We start from the raw sequence: 17,193 nt of genomic DNA on the forward strand, positions 1-17,193 counted from the left end.
GTGTATGTGCGTGTATGTGTAAATGTGTGTATGTGTGTGTTTGAGTGTGTGTGTGTGTATGTGTGACTATGTGCGAATGTGTGTATGTATATGTGCGTGTATGTGTGTGTGTCTGAATGCATATGTGTATGAGTATGTGTATGTATGTGTGAGTATGTGTGTGAGTGCATGTGTATATGTATGAATGTAAGCCATAAGAGGTTGTCAGATCCTCAGAAGCCTGACCTACAGACAGTTGTACGTTGACCAGCCTGGGTGCTGGGAACTTAGCTCAGATTCTCAGCAAGAGTAGCACACTCTGGTAACTGCTGAGCCATTTCTCCAGCCCTATAACTACACATACAAATGAATACACTGTTTTAAGTGCCCAGACACACCTGCCTGAACTTCGTCAAATCTGTCTGTCTGCACATGCTGACCTAATGTGCTTCCTTCATTGGTGCATTGGTATGGCTCGCCATGTGATACCTTGATGCTGCTTCAGTTCAAGTCTAGGTTGTGGCTCAAGGAGGTGGCTCATAGACCCACAGCTAGCTCAGGCACTTGTAGCTCTACACATTCCGAAGGGGAGAAGTTACTACCCCAGCCCCACCCCTTTCCATCCCCTGTCTGTCCACCTGGCGTCTGGGACAGTTCTATTTTCTAGGTACACTATTTGAGTGCCTCTGGCAACTAGCTTCACCAAGTCCCCACTCCGTAGGTGGCTTTACCTACTCTGCTAAATGATTAAACATGTATCCCCAAGAATCAGACGACCTAGCCTGACGAACCTCAGAGAACATCTGTCTGATTTGGAAAACATGGCCAACCAGGAACCGATCAGTTAATTATGTGACTTTGAACTAGAGTGTTACCTCATCAAGCCCGCCTCACATCAGTTGTAGACTCCCCTGTGACAAGCTGATCCTCAGGCCTCCTAGGCTTGGTTAGAAGCGGTGACCAGGGATAATGGTCCTAATGGGATTTGATCTAAGCTTGAGTAGACTTATGATCACCCAGAAGACACCTCTGGGCCTGTCTGTGAGGGTACTACCACTGGGCGGGCATCTGTCTTCATTCCCAGCTCTCTGATCACTGGACCACTAGGCTGTGAGCGAGCATCTGCCTGCTGCCCAAGCAGCCTCCTCCCATGATTTCCAGCCCTGACAGACTGTATCCCCTTCATCCGTGAGCCAACACAAATCTCTCCTCTCTTGAGCTTTCTTATTTGGTCACAGTAGTGAGCAGAACCTAATGAGCCTCCTCAGAGATCTGATCCTACCCAGTGCCTTGAGGATTTATCACTGAGCAGCTGTTTCCAAATCCTCTACATCCCAGGGACACCCAAGGCATGCTGTTTCCCCATCCCATAATGAGTTTCATTTTTTTGGGGAAAAAAGTCTGTTGAAGGCCTTTTTTTTTTTTTTTTTTTTTTTTTACCTCTGAGCAGTCACAATGAAGCTGAGAATTTCCTCTTCCCCGGACAGGTGGCTTGTATCGAAGATGACACTGAATTCATACTAGGGAGAAAGAAAGAAAGCACGTTTGGCACCCACAAGCATTCTACACTTTTTAAATTATGCTTTCTAGAATGGTTTGCAGTGTATGACTTCTGGAAGCTCATCTGCATGGCAAGTGTTACGTTTTAACGTTTATCTGATTTTTGGGTGGCAGGGGGCTGCCTCACCAGAACTCCCTCCGCCCCAGGGAGGCACGCATCACCCCTTTTAGCCACAGGAAGTCTTAGAGCAAGCACCACATTGAAACTGCAAAGCCAGGAGTCTCTGACTCAATTCCACCACCTTCCCAGCCTTTGCCAAGTTTACATTTCTCAGCAGCCGTGATGTTTACAAGATGGTCTTTAATTCCAGCAAATGCTGAAAGACTGTGGATTGCATCTCAATTATTTGGTTTCCACTCAAGTAAATTCTAGGCAATTGCTTTTCCGAGACGGTGAATTCTGTGAAACTGAATGCTACTTGAGAGCAACGGGCACAGGCCCTTAAATCAAACCAGCAACCCTTTTCGAGGCAGAAACCTCTGCTGCAGAGGATCTTGGTTTATGAGGAATGGAATGGTCTAGGGTCTTGTCCCAGCTGAGTTAAGTCAACCATACTAGAGACTGACTTGAGATGGGCATAGGTCACTGCCAATCAGAGTGAGAGCTGGAGGTGAGTGACAGAAGCCCACTGCCAATCGGAGTGAGTGTCAGCAGCCTCTGCCAATCAGAGTGAGACTGAAATGTATGGCTGAGCAGGTATCCTGGCACCTGAGGACCCCAGGATTTGAGGACAGGAGAGTATGGAGGGGGGGGCAGGTAGGGGCAGCTCAAGAAAGGGCACGGGTTGTTCAAGAAGTCTGTTTTCTGTTACTCGAAAAATGTGCATGAAGTGGTGTGTGTGTGTGTGTATGTAGCAATAAGCGATGGATGAGAAGAACTGGGGATACTACAGTCTAGGAAGCAGCCCTCTTGGCCAAGGGCCTTACCTTAGACTTTGACCTCATGAAAGGAAATCCCACACTGCACTTGAGGAAGTCCGATTCTAGCAGCTCACAGGAAATGCCCATCTCCTCCTGAAACGGAAAATGTCAACAGATGGCTGGACTGCGTGGAAGGCAGAGGCGTGGTGGCGGTGGGGGTTCAGTGAGGCCATGGGGTCCTCGAGAGCAGTTTAGTGGTCGCCAGCTACGGTGGGCAGGAGCTCTGAGACCGACTCTCCACTCCGCTCGGCCTGCCCACTTCCCCAGGGTTCCCTGAGACAGCTGCATACGGCAGAACTAGAGATGATTTTAAACTAATGCTGTAGGTCTTCACCTCCATTGTTAACTTATCTAGATTTGGACTCGCGGGAGACTGCACTCAGTTGAATGCGTAATCTCTGAGGAGTCTTGGGTGGTGGGACCGAGATGAACTTTCATTCATTCATTCTTTCTTCCCCGACCCTCTGCACATAGGAATGTGTTTTGAAACTGGGTCTCAGGCATTCCAGACAAAGAAGACTGGGCTGGCAGGGTGGTTCAGTCAGTGAAGGTGCTTGCTGCCAAGCCTGATCACCAAGGGTTCAATCCCCAGGACCCACCTGGTGGAAGGAGAGAGCTGCCTACTCCAGGCTATCTGCTGACATTCACATGTGTACCGTGGCATGTGTGCATATACACACATACACACACACACACACACACACATCATGGTACACAACATACACACACACAAACATACACACACACACACACACCATGGTACACAACACACACACACACACAAACATACACACACACACACACACACAAACTTTTAAAGGGTGGAAGTGCAGGGCATCATATATTAAGAAAACTCCCATTCAGTAGCTATTTGACCAATACGCTGTTCCTTGTTTTATTAATCAGAGCTATGTTATTATATTTTATTCAAAACCAGATTTATTTATTTTGTTATTTTATGCATATGTATATTTTACCTACATGTATGTGTGTGCACTGTGTGTATGCCTGGTACCCTCAGAGGCCAGAAAAATACATCGGATATCTTGGGACTGGAGTTACAGAGGGTTGAGAGCTGCCATGTGGGTGCTGGGAATCGAACCCTGGTCCCCTGAAGGAGCAATAAGTGCTTGTAACCCCTGAGCCATCTCTGTGGCCCCAGCAGTGCTGTTTTAAAGAGACTAATCACATCATTAAGCTTTTTACCTTGGTATCTTTGAAAGTCAAGATAGAAATACCAAATGATTTTAAATGTAGCATAAAGCCAACCTATTTTCACCAGTTCCTTATTTACTTTGCAAGCAATGTCCCACCGAAATCTTTTGAGAATATTTTGACTGTGAGATCTTGGACTGGACTTGAGGCCGACTGACTGGCCCTTCTCCCAGCCTCACTTTTCCTGAGCTAGCAAGGGAAGCTGACAAGGTTCCTCTCTGGACATCACAGGGAATTGTGATCCAATTGAAATTTCCTAGCAATACACATCAGGCTCAAGATAGGAAACCATCAATTAACACTAAACAAACAACTACAAGACCACACAACACGACGACGGGAAGCATTGTAGTGGGCACACGCATGCTCTCAGTGCCTGGCACTCAGGAGCTCTTTGCATTTATTGAGTGAGAAGGCTTGGCTGTGGAAGCCTCACGTGAGGGACTGCAAACAGCAGCTCCCTTTGCTCGCCTGCCTGGCATGAGGGATGCTTGCCTTGGAGAAGCCGTCTTTTCCAGACATACCTTGGCTGGCCCAGTTCTGGGCACACAGCCAGCAGAGCCAGGTTCCAGACTCTGTAACAACGTGGGGGTGTTTGGAAGTTCAGACAATGAAGCCAGTGAGCCTCTCTGGCCTTCTGGCCTCCTTCCTCTCATTCACAGGAGGGTTTGATTTTAGACTTCGAGAAGGGTCTTATTTGGCCACCAATGTAGCAGTCTTTGGAAACAGAACATCCATGAGTTGCACGGTGGGATTACTCTAAGAGTCAGGTTGAACTTGGAGTTTTGACTTTGCATTTTCTAGTTTCGACATGTGTTCACCAAACTGAAATGACCCTCAGGTCTCCATGTCTGGCTATCGGTTGATGTTCCTCTCAGATCCTTTTCTTAGCATCTTTTGGTGCAGGTTCTATTTGGAGGTGTTTCAGTCCAAACTTCCTAATTAACAGAGGTGCTAGAGGCAAGCAAAGCCCCCAGCAACCTGGCTCAACAGAAAGAGGGGTTACTCCCAGAGAAGACACCAGCAGCTCTCTTCAATGACAAGTCAGAGGAGAGGTCCATTCTCCTGACAGGGCCTGAGAGATTCCTGTTGGCGAAACACAGGTGGGCCTGCAGCTTACAAACCAAGCGTGTTTTGGCATTCATAGGTAGGCTGTGACTGTTGGTTCAGATATGCAGCAGCTATATGTGTCACCGTATAAATAAATTATCCTTTCTGGAAGCCTGAATTTTATCACCTGTTGGATGAAATCACAGCACCTGCCTGAGATGACACACCTGGTGTCCCAACTGGGGCTGAAGGACGTGGGTGGTTTTCATAGATGAGCTCTGCCCAGAGCTGGGTCGCCAACATGCCAGGCAGTGTATAAACTCTGCTGTCTAAGGACTTTGATTCCCTCTTACTTCTCAATTTACAAGAAGGAACCTGGAGTGCAAAGGCGTTCTATCAGGCGCTGGAGGGCTGAGTGGGCATATGGATGCCAAATGTCTGAACTCAGACCTGCCTCTCAGCACTGCCTCTTTAAATGCAAATTCCTGTGTCCTGACACAACCCCAGCCCCATGGATCTAGTGCAGGGCACAGCAAGGGTGTGAGGAGAGACTTCTCATTTGAACATTTTGTCGTTGAGACTTAGGCTCTGACACACATCACAAGTAATACACACATGGTGTCTTGTCCTCCGCTGTTGCCTTATGCTCTCTGCATCCATCAAAGCATTTATTCATGCATGCATGCATTCATTCACAAACTCAGTCATTGTTGTTCCAGCAAACCCAAGCATAGAACCGAGGGCCCTATGACTGACGGCTGAGATGGGAGGCCTGCCTTCAAGGGTACAGCATTAACACCTTTTAATACAAAAGGAAACAATCTAGGCTCTATCAGCCGATCAACAAGTAGACAAAGTGTGGGGTTTTCATGGAATGGGATGGCATTCAACCTCGAGGAAGTGCTGACGCATATCACGACATAGGTGTTGCTTGGAATTCAAAGGTTAAGTGAAAGGAACCAGTTGCAGGGTCTATGTCACATATGTTGCTCCATTTACGTGAGATGCACAGAGCAGGTAAACACAGAGAACGCATTAGTGTCTGCTTCTTGCTGGGAAGAGATGCAGGGTGAAAGGTGGGGCACAGAAGCCGTGGGATTCTACCCTGCTTGTGGCCTCTTGAGTGCTTCGCTTTCTTTTGGTTTAACAGCATTGAGAGGTGATGACCCTGAACACCTGTCACTGATTCCTACCAGGAGCAGACTCTCCTGGGAGGACCAGCTGTGCACAGGTCCTGCCCGAGGACTTGATGGAGACACTGATCGCACGCTGCTCTCACCAAGCCCCAGGCCCTGGTGGAGAGCTGTGACTCACCAGACAGTAAGTAGTACCTCTATAATCTATTTGAGCCTACAGGGAAGATGATGGTGGTGGTGCAGAGAGAGCTTTGTTAACCACATGGAGGTGCCTGTGTGACCCCACTAAACCAAAGCAGGCAGCCTGGGTATGCATTGGCGGAAAGCTCCCTGCTTGGTCCTTATGGGCTCTCAAGTTAAGAACCCTGGAAAGTTAAACAATGTAAGGTCCTCCAGTGGACCTCAGGCCCTCTTCTCTAGTGCAGGATTCTTGTTTCTTCAAGAAAAGGGCCTCACTATGTAGCCAAGGCTAGACCTGAACTCAAACTCCTCCTGCCTCTGCCTCATGAATATCCAGATTCCATCACACCAGCTCAACACAAGACTTTTTTTTAGGAAGAATCCTGAGTGAGTGTAATCTATGGGAAGGAGTCATCTGTGAGACTCCTGCTCTCAAGGCTAATTAATGCAGCAACCATCAACTTGAAAGTTATTACATATGCTACCCAGTAGAAGAGGAACACTGGAGGTAACTTTGCTGGCATGTAACTACGGCATGTGACTCTGCCCCTGTGTAATGATGGTCATCCTAGACCATGAGTCCTCAGACAGAGGCCTTGGGTCACAAGTTCCCTGCATACCATGCCCTGATGGCAGGGAGTCAGGTGAACTTGAGTGCATTCAGAGCATACTGTTGTAGGCAACTCAGAGAACTGAACTCTAATCTCAGGGCTCCTGCTTGTCCCAGAGAAATCTGCCCATCCATCCATCTACCCATCCATCCATCCATCCATCCATCCAGCATCCACCCACCCATCCCATCCATCATCCAACACCCATCTATCTATCCATCCATCCACCCACCCATCCATCCATCATCCAACACCCATCCATCCATCCATCCATCCATCCAGCATCCACCCACCCATCCATCCATCATCCAACACCCATTTATCTATCCATCCATCCACCCATCTATCCATCCATCATCCATCCATCCTATTTCTTTTATGTTGCTACAGCAGGAAACAGCTGTGGTAATTTAATTCTTATATATGAAACAGGTTTTTCATTCTTACATGTCTTTGTTTAAGAATAATTACCCACTGACTATCCACAATGCCCTTTATTGGGCCATCTGCCTTTGTAATCTGGTTGTTGTTGACTCTATGAAAAATGCCTGGCCTGGCAGAAGGGAGGAGGAACAACTGGTTCTAAGAATAAAGAGTGAGTACTTGGGTAATCTGCTCACAAGATGGATGGGTAACTCTTTATAAGAAAAGCACCAGGCCTCCCTACTCTATTCTGTAAACCCTACTCTATAGGTCACCATTTCTACTGTAATTTTATCTTCCTTCCATCATGAACTGTGAAATTTGTAAGTTATTTTTAAGATTATAGGATCCAAAACTGGATGTGCTAGTCTACCAGAGTCATACAGATACTCATTATGACAGAGAGTAGCCTGCCATTTGAATATACAGGTTAATACCATCTTGAATGGCAATAACCACAATCACCATGTATTAGTTGCACTGTGCAGCAGAGAGCACTCTCATTCAGAGCTTTACCTGGTGGACACAAGGGCTGTGCCAAGGGCCCCTTGGCTAGCATAGGATTTGTGCTGTTATGGATTGATTTGGAAGGTGTTATTGTGCCCTATCTCATGGATCAGAATTGGAGGTAGGCCTCTCCTTCTGGTGCTCTTCTGGTATTTACACCTGTGTTCTATCTAATCAGCTTTGTCATTGTGTCAAAGATGCAAGAAACCCAACATGAAAGTAGAAGTGGCTTTGGCTCATGGTTTCAGCTCATGATCAGAAAGCCTGTGGTGAGGCCTGGCATCTCAGTATGCCTTGTGTGTGGAATGGATCAAGTGTGTTTACCTCACAATGTCAAGGGGATGGGGAGTGTGAAATGGTCCAGGTCCCAATATCATCTTCAAAGGCAGGCCCCCATGATCTAACATCCTTCTACCAAGTCCTTTCTCCTAAGAGTCCAACACTTCCTAACAACATTATGCAGAGAGGGGATTTCCACAGCTATCCTGAAGTAACACAGAGCCATTGTCTTGGCAGCTGGTTCAAAACTGAACCACATACCAACCGAAGATTATGCTTTCAAAAATTCCCCATAGGGCAAGAGAAGGGAACTCGGGACATATTTCAGGGTGTGCAATTATGGGCCTATTGCCTAAAAGCCCAAAGTCAAGAACTTCCATGATTGATCCATCATTAGAGCAACTGAAAGACTCTTCTGCAGGAGCACCGAGCTAAGAAATACCAATTAACAGGACAGAAGAGATGACTCAGTGGTTAAGAGCACTGGCTGGCCTTGCAGAAGACCTGGGTTTACTTCTAAATACATAGTGGATCACAACTGTCTGAACTTCAGGCTCAGGGTATCTGACGCCTTCTTCTTGCCTCCTTGGACACCAGATATGTATATGGCACATACAGATACAAGCTGACAAAAACATTCATTATACCTTTTTAAAAGTACTAAAACAAAAACAAAAACAAAAACAAAAACAAAAAAACCAAAAAAACAAAAAAACCCAAACCTACAAATATAGTCAAATGCTTGAGTTAGCATGCCCTGGGAGATAGGTTCTGCTCTCCATGTTTATCCTTGGTCTCCTGCTTTAGGGTAACCAGCCAGTTGTTTGGAATAACTGGCCCATGCACATAGTAAGGATTGCTTTAGGCTGTTTTATGACCAGGTTTCAAATTCTATCTTGCTAGAGATCTGTGTAGAACTTAATGACTTTTCCTAGTCCTCTGGGAAAAAAAGGTTAAGCCACATGGTTACAAGATGGTCTAAGGCACAGTGTGTTTGTGTTGCTTGTAACAGAGTAGACGTGAGTATGTTCGGAGCTGCTTCAGTGGTTGGGGTCAGCTGAATGGACTGGGTTGTTATGTCTTGGTGCTGATGCTGCAGAGGTAATTGAATAACCAGTATTTTCTAGATATCTTTCCTACTCTGGACAGTTTTGTTCATTTCTATTTTTCTTCATTTTCTAAGTGTTTTCAAGTGTCTTGCTTTTTCAATGCTGGGGTTTTCTGTTTGTTCGTTTCATTTTTTTCCCCCTTTGGTCCTGCTCCATGGTGTGGGTCTGACCACACAACAACTCTCTAAGGACAGGCTGTGGAGGAAGGATGCTATCCAGGCTGTACTCACGGGTCTTACACTGCATTCTGCTAACACCAGTGTGTCTGGAGATGACCATTGGTTTCTAGAATCATCTTTGCCTGGGGACACAAGGAGATTTGTCATACTTGGAAATTCCTTCAAGAGAGCATTTACGTACATTCCCTTGTCTCAGACTGGAGTGTTCTCAGGTGTGAATTATTCCTGGGACTGTCCTAGAGTTGCTCATCTTTGCCCTCAGGAGTATGTCATTTGTCCCTATCTGGGCTTACTTCCTCATTCTCCTATGTGCACTACTTAGGAAATCGTTATTACATGATATTTTTGGTCAGAACTTCATTGTAGAGAACTGTCCTGGTGAGCTTTGTCAACTTGACAACAGTGGAGGGGAAAGTGTAAAATCATTCACTGAGGAATTGCCCGGATGGAACTAGCCTGTGAGTATACCTGTACGGGATTGGTTGTCTTGACTGTAAACTGCCAGAGGAGAGCCAGGCCCACTGTGGGCAGCACCATTCCCTAGGCAGCTGGCCCTGGGCTGTATAACAAAGAAGCTAGAGCCGAGGAGTGAGCCAGCAAGAAGCATCCCCATGGTTTCTGCTTCAAGCTCCTGCTGTCCTGATTTTCTGTCCTGATTTCTCTCAGTGGTGACCCGTGACCTGGAAGTGAAAAGCAAATAAGAAACTCTTTCTTTCTCTAAAGTTGACTTTTGGTCGTGGAATTTGTCAGAGTGACAGAGTCAAAGTAGGGCTGGACCTCAACCTAGCGAGAAACAGGCGACACGCAAACACCCACCCTCCATCTTCTCTCTGCCTCACCCATGGAGACAGCCACTTGGTGTCAGACTCCGCGGGAATGGGCTCACGTGGTTTCTAATCCTCACACCCTAGGACACTTTCCAGGGCAGAGACACTTTCTCACGACCTTCCTGTCTTAGAGAGATCAGTATCTTCTAAAACAGAGAATTCTACCAGTAAAACATTCCGGAAGCCAGCCCCGTGGTACGCACGCATGCATATTGATTTTAATCCACTTAAGTGCCTCTTAAAACAAGATGTTATTGTTTCCCAGAGTTTTCTTTGTATACTTAGAGGAGGAGGAGGACGGAGGCATTGCCCACATAAATCTTCATGTACCAAGAGCTGGGTGCAGAGCAGCAGGCTCAAGACCCTTTTTTCTCTACAGTATTTCTCAGGGAAGGGGGAATTGGGAACCTGGAAAGTCCTGGATTAAATCATTAGGTTCCTGTGGCTAGCAGGATCTGGAGAGGACCCAGAAAATTGTTCTCAAATATTTTTGGCTCTTTCACCCGTAGATGTTCATAGATGCTTACGGTGTTCACGCTTCCTCAGAGTGAGATCCTCAACCTGCTCCAACTGCCCAGAAACCAAGGGGACGGAGCTAATGTACACTGAGCTCTGACCATATTTGAGGCGGGCACTGCTCTAAGCATTTTTTGCTGGTTTTATTTCTGTGACTGTGTTTAAAAAAAATCTTGTAAAATGCAACTTAGGGAAGAAAGTTTATTCAGTTTAAAATTCCAGGGTACTGTCCATTTTGGGAACTCAAGGCAGGTAGCTATATCACATAGCTACTTGAGAGCAGAGAGGCGCATGTGCTTAGTGCTCAGCCAGCTTAATCAAGAGCAGAGACAATGGATGCATGCTTAGTGCTCAGCAAGCTTAATCAAGAGCAGAGACAATGGATGCATGCTTAGTGCTCAGCCAGCTTAATCAAGAGCAGAGACAATGGATGCACACATGCATGCTTAGTGCTCAGCAAGCTTAATCAAGAGCAGAGACAATAGATGCATGCTTAATGCTCAGCCAGCTTAATCAAGAGCAGAGACAATGGATGCACACATGCATGCTTAGTGCTCAGCCAGCTTAATCAAGAGCAGAGACAATGGATGCACACATGCATGCTTAGTGCTTAGCTAGCTTTCTCTACTCTTAAACAGTTTAGAGCCCCCAGCTAGTGAGGGGCGCTGTCCACTTTCAGGCTGTGTCTTTTTGAATCACTTAAGGCAATCAGACAACCTCCCACAGATATCCATAGGCCACCCTGATGTAGATAATCCCCCACTGAAACTGAACTGAAGTCCTCTCCATGGTGCTTCTAAGCTGTATTTGATCGTCACAATGAGCTTCTCAACAATCAGATGCTGAGAAATACTTGTGATGCTTCCTACGCTTGGATGGGAGGTGTCTTCCCTGGGCTGGACCTCTGAGGAAAATCGCAGGCAAGAGTGGGCCTTGATCTACTCATCTACTGCATGTTTAAGTGTCCCTGTGTATCTCAGAGTAGGGGTTTTGGGGAAGTCTGGAGAACTGTTTACCTCTGGTGGGTAAAATCCCTCCTGGGCCACCAGCACTCACTTTCCCCCAGGTTGCTTGCTTCCAGCCTCCTCATAAAAACCCAAGGCTGAAAGTGGACTTCACATGCTCTGCGGTGAGGGCATGCGGAGGAGACCAGAGGATGGACTGACATTTGTTGGTTCAAGTTGGGCATCCCAAGTCTAAGGCATTCGACAGCTGAAGCAGCTCTGAACTAAGACTGTTGGGTAAGGGATGCTTGACTTGTAACTTCTTGAGGCCAAGTCATTTTTATTTAATCTGGAGGCTGTGAGGTAAGACTCATGGTCTCCACTGCCCAGATAAAGAAAAGGAGGAATCCAGAAACGGGGCAGTTTGCCACAATGGCGATTAATTGCCTGAAACCAAGATTCCCACCCAGCCTAGCTTGGCTCCATACCCTGTGTGTGTTCTGGCCAGGGCTGTCTTCTGAGACCATCTTGGCAGTGAATATGCTGTCCAGGACGCCACTGCACAACCGCCTTCCACCTTGGCACTGAGGAGGCTGTAGAGTTGCTTGAGGCTCAGAGTGCCACCTGCCAGACACTGTTTCAAGTATGTTTGAATCCATCTGCCTGGCTCATCTTTAGCCCAGAGGGAACTGTAGTGCGACTGTGTGCAAGAGACCAAGTACAGTTGGCAGGAGACCCGTAGCTATAAACCGATATACCTGTCCACCCCTGGGTCCCAACTGTCAGCTCCTTCATCAGAAAAGCTCTACAGGCTTTTGGGAAAAACTAGTGAGAGTTTTCCTTGGCATAAGGTCTAACCTCTTCCCCTGCCATGGCTTCATGATTAAGGATTGAAAGCATTACCCACTCCAGAGGTCTCTGCTCCTGTTATAGGAACTTTCCTGTAATATAACCTCAGGACAGAGAGGGTCTGCGATTGGACAAGGAAAAAAGGGGTGGAGCTAGGAGTGGCAGAGGAAGGTGAGGGTCTGGTAGGAGATGAATCATGGCTTATTACTTTTTGTCTGTGTGTTTTGTAAGGTTAGAAATATTGGGATAAGACTTTCATCATTGTCAATTGGCATCTTGTAATTGTGATTATAATATACACAAATCTAATTGGCTAATTAAGCATTAAGAGTCAAGTTTCTACCTGGTAATCGAGTGGGGGCTGGGAAGAGGGCAGGTCAGCAGATCGAGGAGCTAGGGTCACGCGGCGTAGGACCCAGCCGGGACACAGTGTTATAAACCATCTATCTGTGTTATTACTACGGAACAGCTACCCAGTGCAGGAGACCCGACGGCCTGACGGCCTGACGTGAGCTCTGCGGTCCACTGGCTGCTTGCCTTGCCACTATGGTGGGCACGGGAACATGTCAGGTTCTTTTTAAAATATTTCCCGTAACATGCTCCCCCATCCTGAAGGCCTGTTTATCTGAAGAGAGGGTTTTGGTTTTGTCTCTTTGAGTTCCTCCTCTCTGCGTGGCTCTATCCACTGCCTCCTGTTGCCTTTGGAGGCAGAAGGCAGGTCCTTCATCGGAAACCTTCCAGATCAGGGTCTCCAGGGAAGGAGGCATCAACACATCTCAGCAGATAATTAAAACAAAGCAACAACAAACTGATATTTTTAGTCTAAGTTCCACACCCTTATATGATACATATTGTTCCTATCCATCTACCCCATCCAGCTCCCTCTTCAGCCTCTCACCGCATCTCCCCTCAGCTCCGTGCCTTTATTGGTACCATTTTGTTATTTCTTGGTGCCGCTCACATGTGCATGGCCTGTGGCCACCCATAAGAAACCTACTAGCGGCCACAAAGGAGCGTGAGTGACCCTTTCTCTCTCAGCAGCCATCAGCGCCAACAGGTCCTCTGATAAGGGTGGGGCCTTGGAGGGTTCCTCCCCACCATGTGCTCAGCAGAAGACACTCATCTCCTCTCCATACTGACCCCGTGAATGCACTCAGTGTTAAGACCTCATGCACAGGCGGCACAGGAAGAGGAGAGGCCACACAAACTTTCAGATTGCTTCAGCTGCCGTGTCTGGAGACCAGAGCTCCACACGGGGCTTCTGTCTTAGCAGAGAGGCACACGTTCTCTCTCCTGTCCATGACTGCCCCTGCCCCTTTCCTATCACTCCCAAAGCTGATGGTCAGGTAGGGCAGGGCTGGGCAGACACTGAGATGGAACAGCACTGAGGTGCGGGCTGGGTGGAAACAAAGTCTTCCTTTACCAACAGACAGAGCAGGAGCAGCGGGAGGGAAGGGCTCGCCTGCCATTGGCTGTGAGACTTTAGCTGTGTTGTCAGCTCCGAGCTCTAATTTCTTCCCTGGTAAATGGGAAAATGAAGCTGCAGTAGGCACCCGGCCCACCATGCTTAGCCCACCCCGCCCACCAAGCTCAGCCCATCCCGCCCACCAAGCTCAGCCACCCCGCCCACCAAGCTCAGCCCACCCCGCCCACCAAGCTCAGCCACCCCGCCCACCAAGCTCAGCCCATCCCGCCCACCAAGCTCAGCCCACCCCACCCACCAAGCTCAGCCACCCTGCCCACCAAGCTCAGCCACCCTGCCCACCAAGCTCAGCCCACTAGCATAAGGGGCACTCTAACTCATTTGCAGCCCACTAACACAGGACCATGTGACCCAAGCTTATGCCAGTCATCCCAGTGAGACTCTGAAAACTTCCCTAGAACTTAGTGAAATCAAAGTGCTTCTTCATGGTGACCTGGCAACGATCTCGGTACCCTAAGGGAACAGACTCATCTGAACATGGGGCCAAAACAGGACACACGTTAGAAAGCTCAGGGGTCCAACAGGAAAGGGAGGGCCCAACCTCAGACTTTGACTTGGAATAATAGCGATTTCTCCATTCACTCAATGGGAGGGACAGCGCCTCTTCTATTGTTTGAAACAAAAATTGCTAAAACAGGTGCAGATACCTCACTGCGTTCTGAGGCCTATGCGAGTATGTAGCAGGGCTAGGTAGGGACGGCCCTGGAGCAGCCCGGCTGCTGCAGCTGAGACCCAGTTCCTCCGTGCCAGAAGGAAAGGTGAAGATGCTCCAAGCACAGGGCATTTTGGGTACTCGCGAGAACACTTCAGAGTGGAAGATGTGAAGGCATGGATGTAACAGGAGCCTCTGCAGCCCCCCAGAACGCTCTGAGGGCAAACCTGAGTCTGAGGAGGCCTTGGAGATGGCCTGTGCCCTCAGCCCATCCGTTGCAGAATGTGATGAGGGACTGAGCTTCTGTTTCTAAGGATCAATAGCTACTGTTGTGCTTTATACACGGTGCTTAATTCGTAAGTCATGACTGTCAGCTCTTAGAGTGCAGCGGCTCTAAATAATCCTGGGAACCATTTGATGCTCCTCGGAGGAGGAGGAATCTGGCTTCCTCTGGAGAACAGATGCAGCAGGGGAATTGCAGTATGGCCTTCTAGATAGGGTCGCCAAAGGCCAGCTTCTGCCTGGTTTTCACTCTGTTGGCTGGGTTGCTACAGAGGAAGTTGGTCATGTGACACTCAAGTCACCTGTTGGAGGATCTGATGGGAAAATAACAGCCCTCCTTCTAGTAGCTCTCCCCAACTCTTGGCTATGAGAAAAGTCTCAAAGCACCCCAGCATCCCTGCATCCTTCACCAAGAGCTCTGTTCCTATATTGGCATTTTGTCTAGGCTCTGCCCCATGGTTACCTGGCAACAGCCAGGTGTACCTGACTCACTATAAAAGGGGTTGCTTGCCCCATCCTCTCCCTCTTGCTTTCTTGCTCTTTCTCTGTCCTCTTGGTCCTTACCCTCTCTCTCTGCATCCCCCCAACATGCTCATGGTCAGTCTCTCGTTGCCTCTAGTACCCACTCAGCTCCTCTCTCCATGCCCTGAATAAACTCTCTACTCTATACTATACTGTCCTGTGGCTGGTCCCTGGGGGAAGGGATGCCTCAGCATGGGCCTGAATAGGCACTCCCTTCCCCCACACCTGACTACACATCCACCAAACCTATTCCCTCTCTCCTCTTTATTTTTATAAAACACAATACAATCAGCTAGCCACCTGCAGAACCATCTTATCTGTGATAATTAAGTCTGTCAGATGTCACTTGGGGAATAAGTTGCCCTTTGGTAAATTTTGTTACATATACAGGGATAGACGGTTTGTGAAAGTGACCTTGAGTTTTCATCCTTCCTTCTCTACCGCTTGACTTTTGGGCTGCTCCCATCACAAGGTCAACTTGATTTTCCCATGTTGAATCTGAGCAGGATTTGTGACTGGGTCCAAGCACCCAAATACAGCCAAAGTGGTGCTATGGCTGTTCTAAGCCCCTATCCAGGAGGCCTTGGGCTTCATTTGCTCTTTTGGAACCCTGTCAAGATTATGTGAGCAAGAGCTAGCTTCCTGAGCAATGCCAGCTACACAGCTCAGCCAGGCCTTCACTCTAGACAGCAGCTAGATTCCAGCTGATCTGCCAGGGAACCGTAAACCCCCAAGAAAGGTCAGCCAAGAAGCCAAACCTGGCCCAGAGCTTAGAAATGGTCCAACTAATGTCTATAGTTAGGAGCAATAGTAAATGGTTATTGTGCTAAGCCAATGGATCTTAGGGTGGTTTGTTACACTCACAGGGACAAATTCTTGGAGAAGGGTGTGAGCATCCTGGCTGGCTGAGACTCCAATGCTACAATGTACTTACTGTTCAAGCAACAGTAGCTACAGCAGCTCCTCCTCTCGTACAGACATCCAAGGCTGCTGAGACATTTTGAATCTCCACCTAACATTACTCCCAGGTACCAAGAGCACACACGGGGAAGCGAGTTTAAGTCAGAGGAGATACTGGTGGCCACCCTCCCTCCCACCTTCTTCCCTGTGTCCTGTGAGTCAGCCTGATGATAGCCTGTGGCAATGGCTTCATCCGTGGAAAGGCGTAAGAAGAGATTCCTATCTTCTCAATGAGGGTGTGATTTGCTCTCTTCAGAAACCTCATCATCTATCTGTCTCTGGTGTTGGGGACTAAACGCTCCTCAGAGCTCCCACCATGTCAGTTTGTCCATGACATAAGCAGCCCTTGTAATAAGCTCCTTACCCCCAGCAATTCATCTCACTAGCTCCTTGGACCTGTACCCAAGATCTTTCAACCATGTGGTCACCTGAACCTCTGCCTGGGCTGCCCATGAAGGATGGGGGCTGCCTGGGCTCGGGCTTGCCCACTGTCATCCACGGAAGGACCAAGAAATAGATCACACCCCATAGCCACCTTGTCCCCCTGTCCCCTAGGAACTGAGGAACGGACTTTTGGATATGGAAAAACAGCATCTCAGAAGAGAGATGGCAGAACTAGCCGTCAGCTGTGTTTAGCGCGCCTGAATCTCTAATGTACTCGAGGGTACTGCAAATGAAAGACACATAAGTAGAAGAGAAACACTGTTAAGTAAAAGAAAAACAAGGAAGGCACTTCATAAAGACCTTCAAAGAAGCTCTTTGTGGTGCCCAGGAAGGTATGCTGGGTCAGGGTCAGGCCACAGGGACAGAAGGGAGCTTGTCAGGAAATTCCTCCTTAACTAAATATTTGTAAATTACTGAAGTGCGTCTATTTATTTTTATTTGAAGTAAATAAAACTCTATGAAAAAGATCATTTTTTTCCACTTTAAAATTTTTAGCATGAGCCAGCCCTGGTGGTGCCTGCCTTAGTTAGGGGTTCTATTGCTGTGACAGACACCACGACCAAAA

At 47.8% G+C, this 17,193-nt stretch overlaps 1 protein-coding gene across 2 annotated transcripts in view; it reads right to left on the reverse strand.

Moving 5' to 3' along the window:
- Itga9 (integrin subunit alpha 9) overlaps positions 1–17,193 on the reverse strand; it is a 292,483-nt gene that overhangs the window by 65,954 nt on the left and 209,336 nt on the right. For both annotated transcript variants that reach the window (XM_052187013.1, XM_052187014.1), the window contains exons 19-20: positions 2,467–2,553; positions 1,420–1,499 (exon numbers count right to left, since the gene is read on the reverse strand). In XM_052187013.1, the coding sequence (XP_052042973.1) occupies positions 1,420–1,499; positions 2,467–2,553 (167 nt within the window). The remainder of the gene's footprint in view (positions 1–1,419; positions 1,500–2,466; positions 2,554–17,193) is intronic.

This window comes from Apodemus sylvaticus, chromosome 7, assembly GCF_947179515.1.
Source record: "Apodemus sylvaticus chromosome 7, mApoSyl1.1, whole genome shotgun sequence".
In the NCBI taxonomy this organism is placed as follows: Eukaryota; Metazoa; Chordata; class Mammalia; order Rodentia; family Muridae; genus Apodemus; species Apodemus sylvaticus.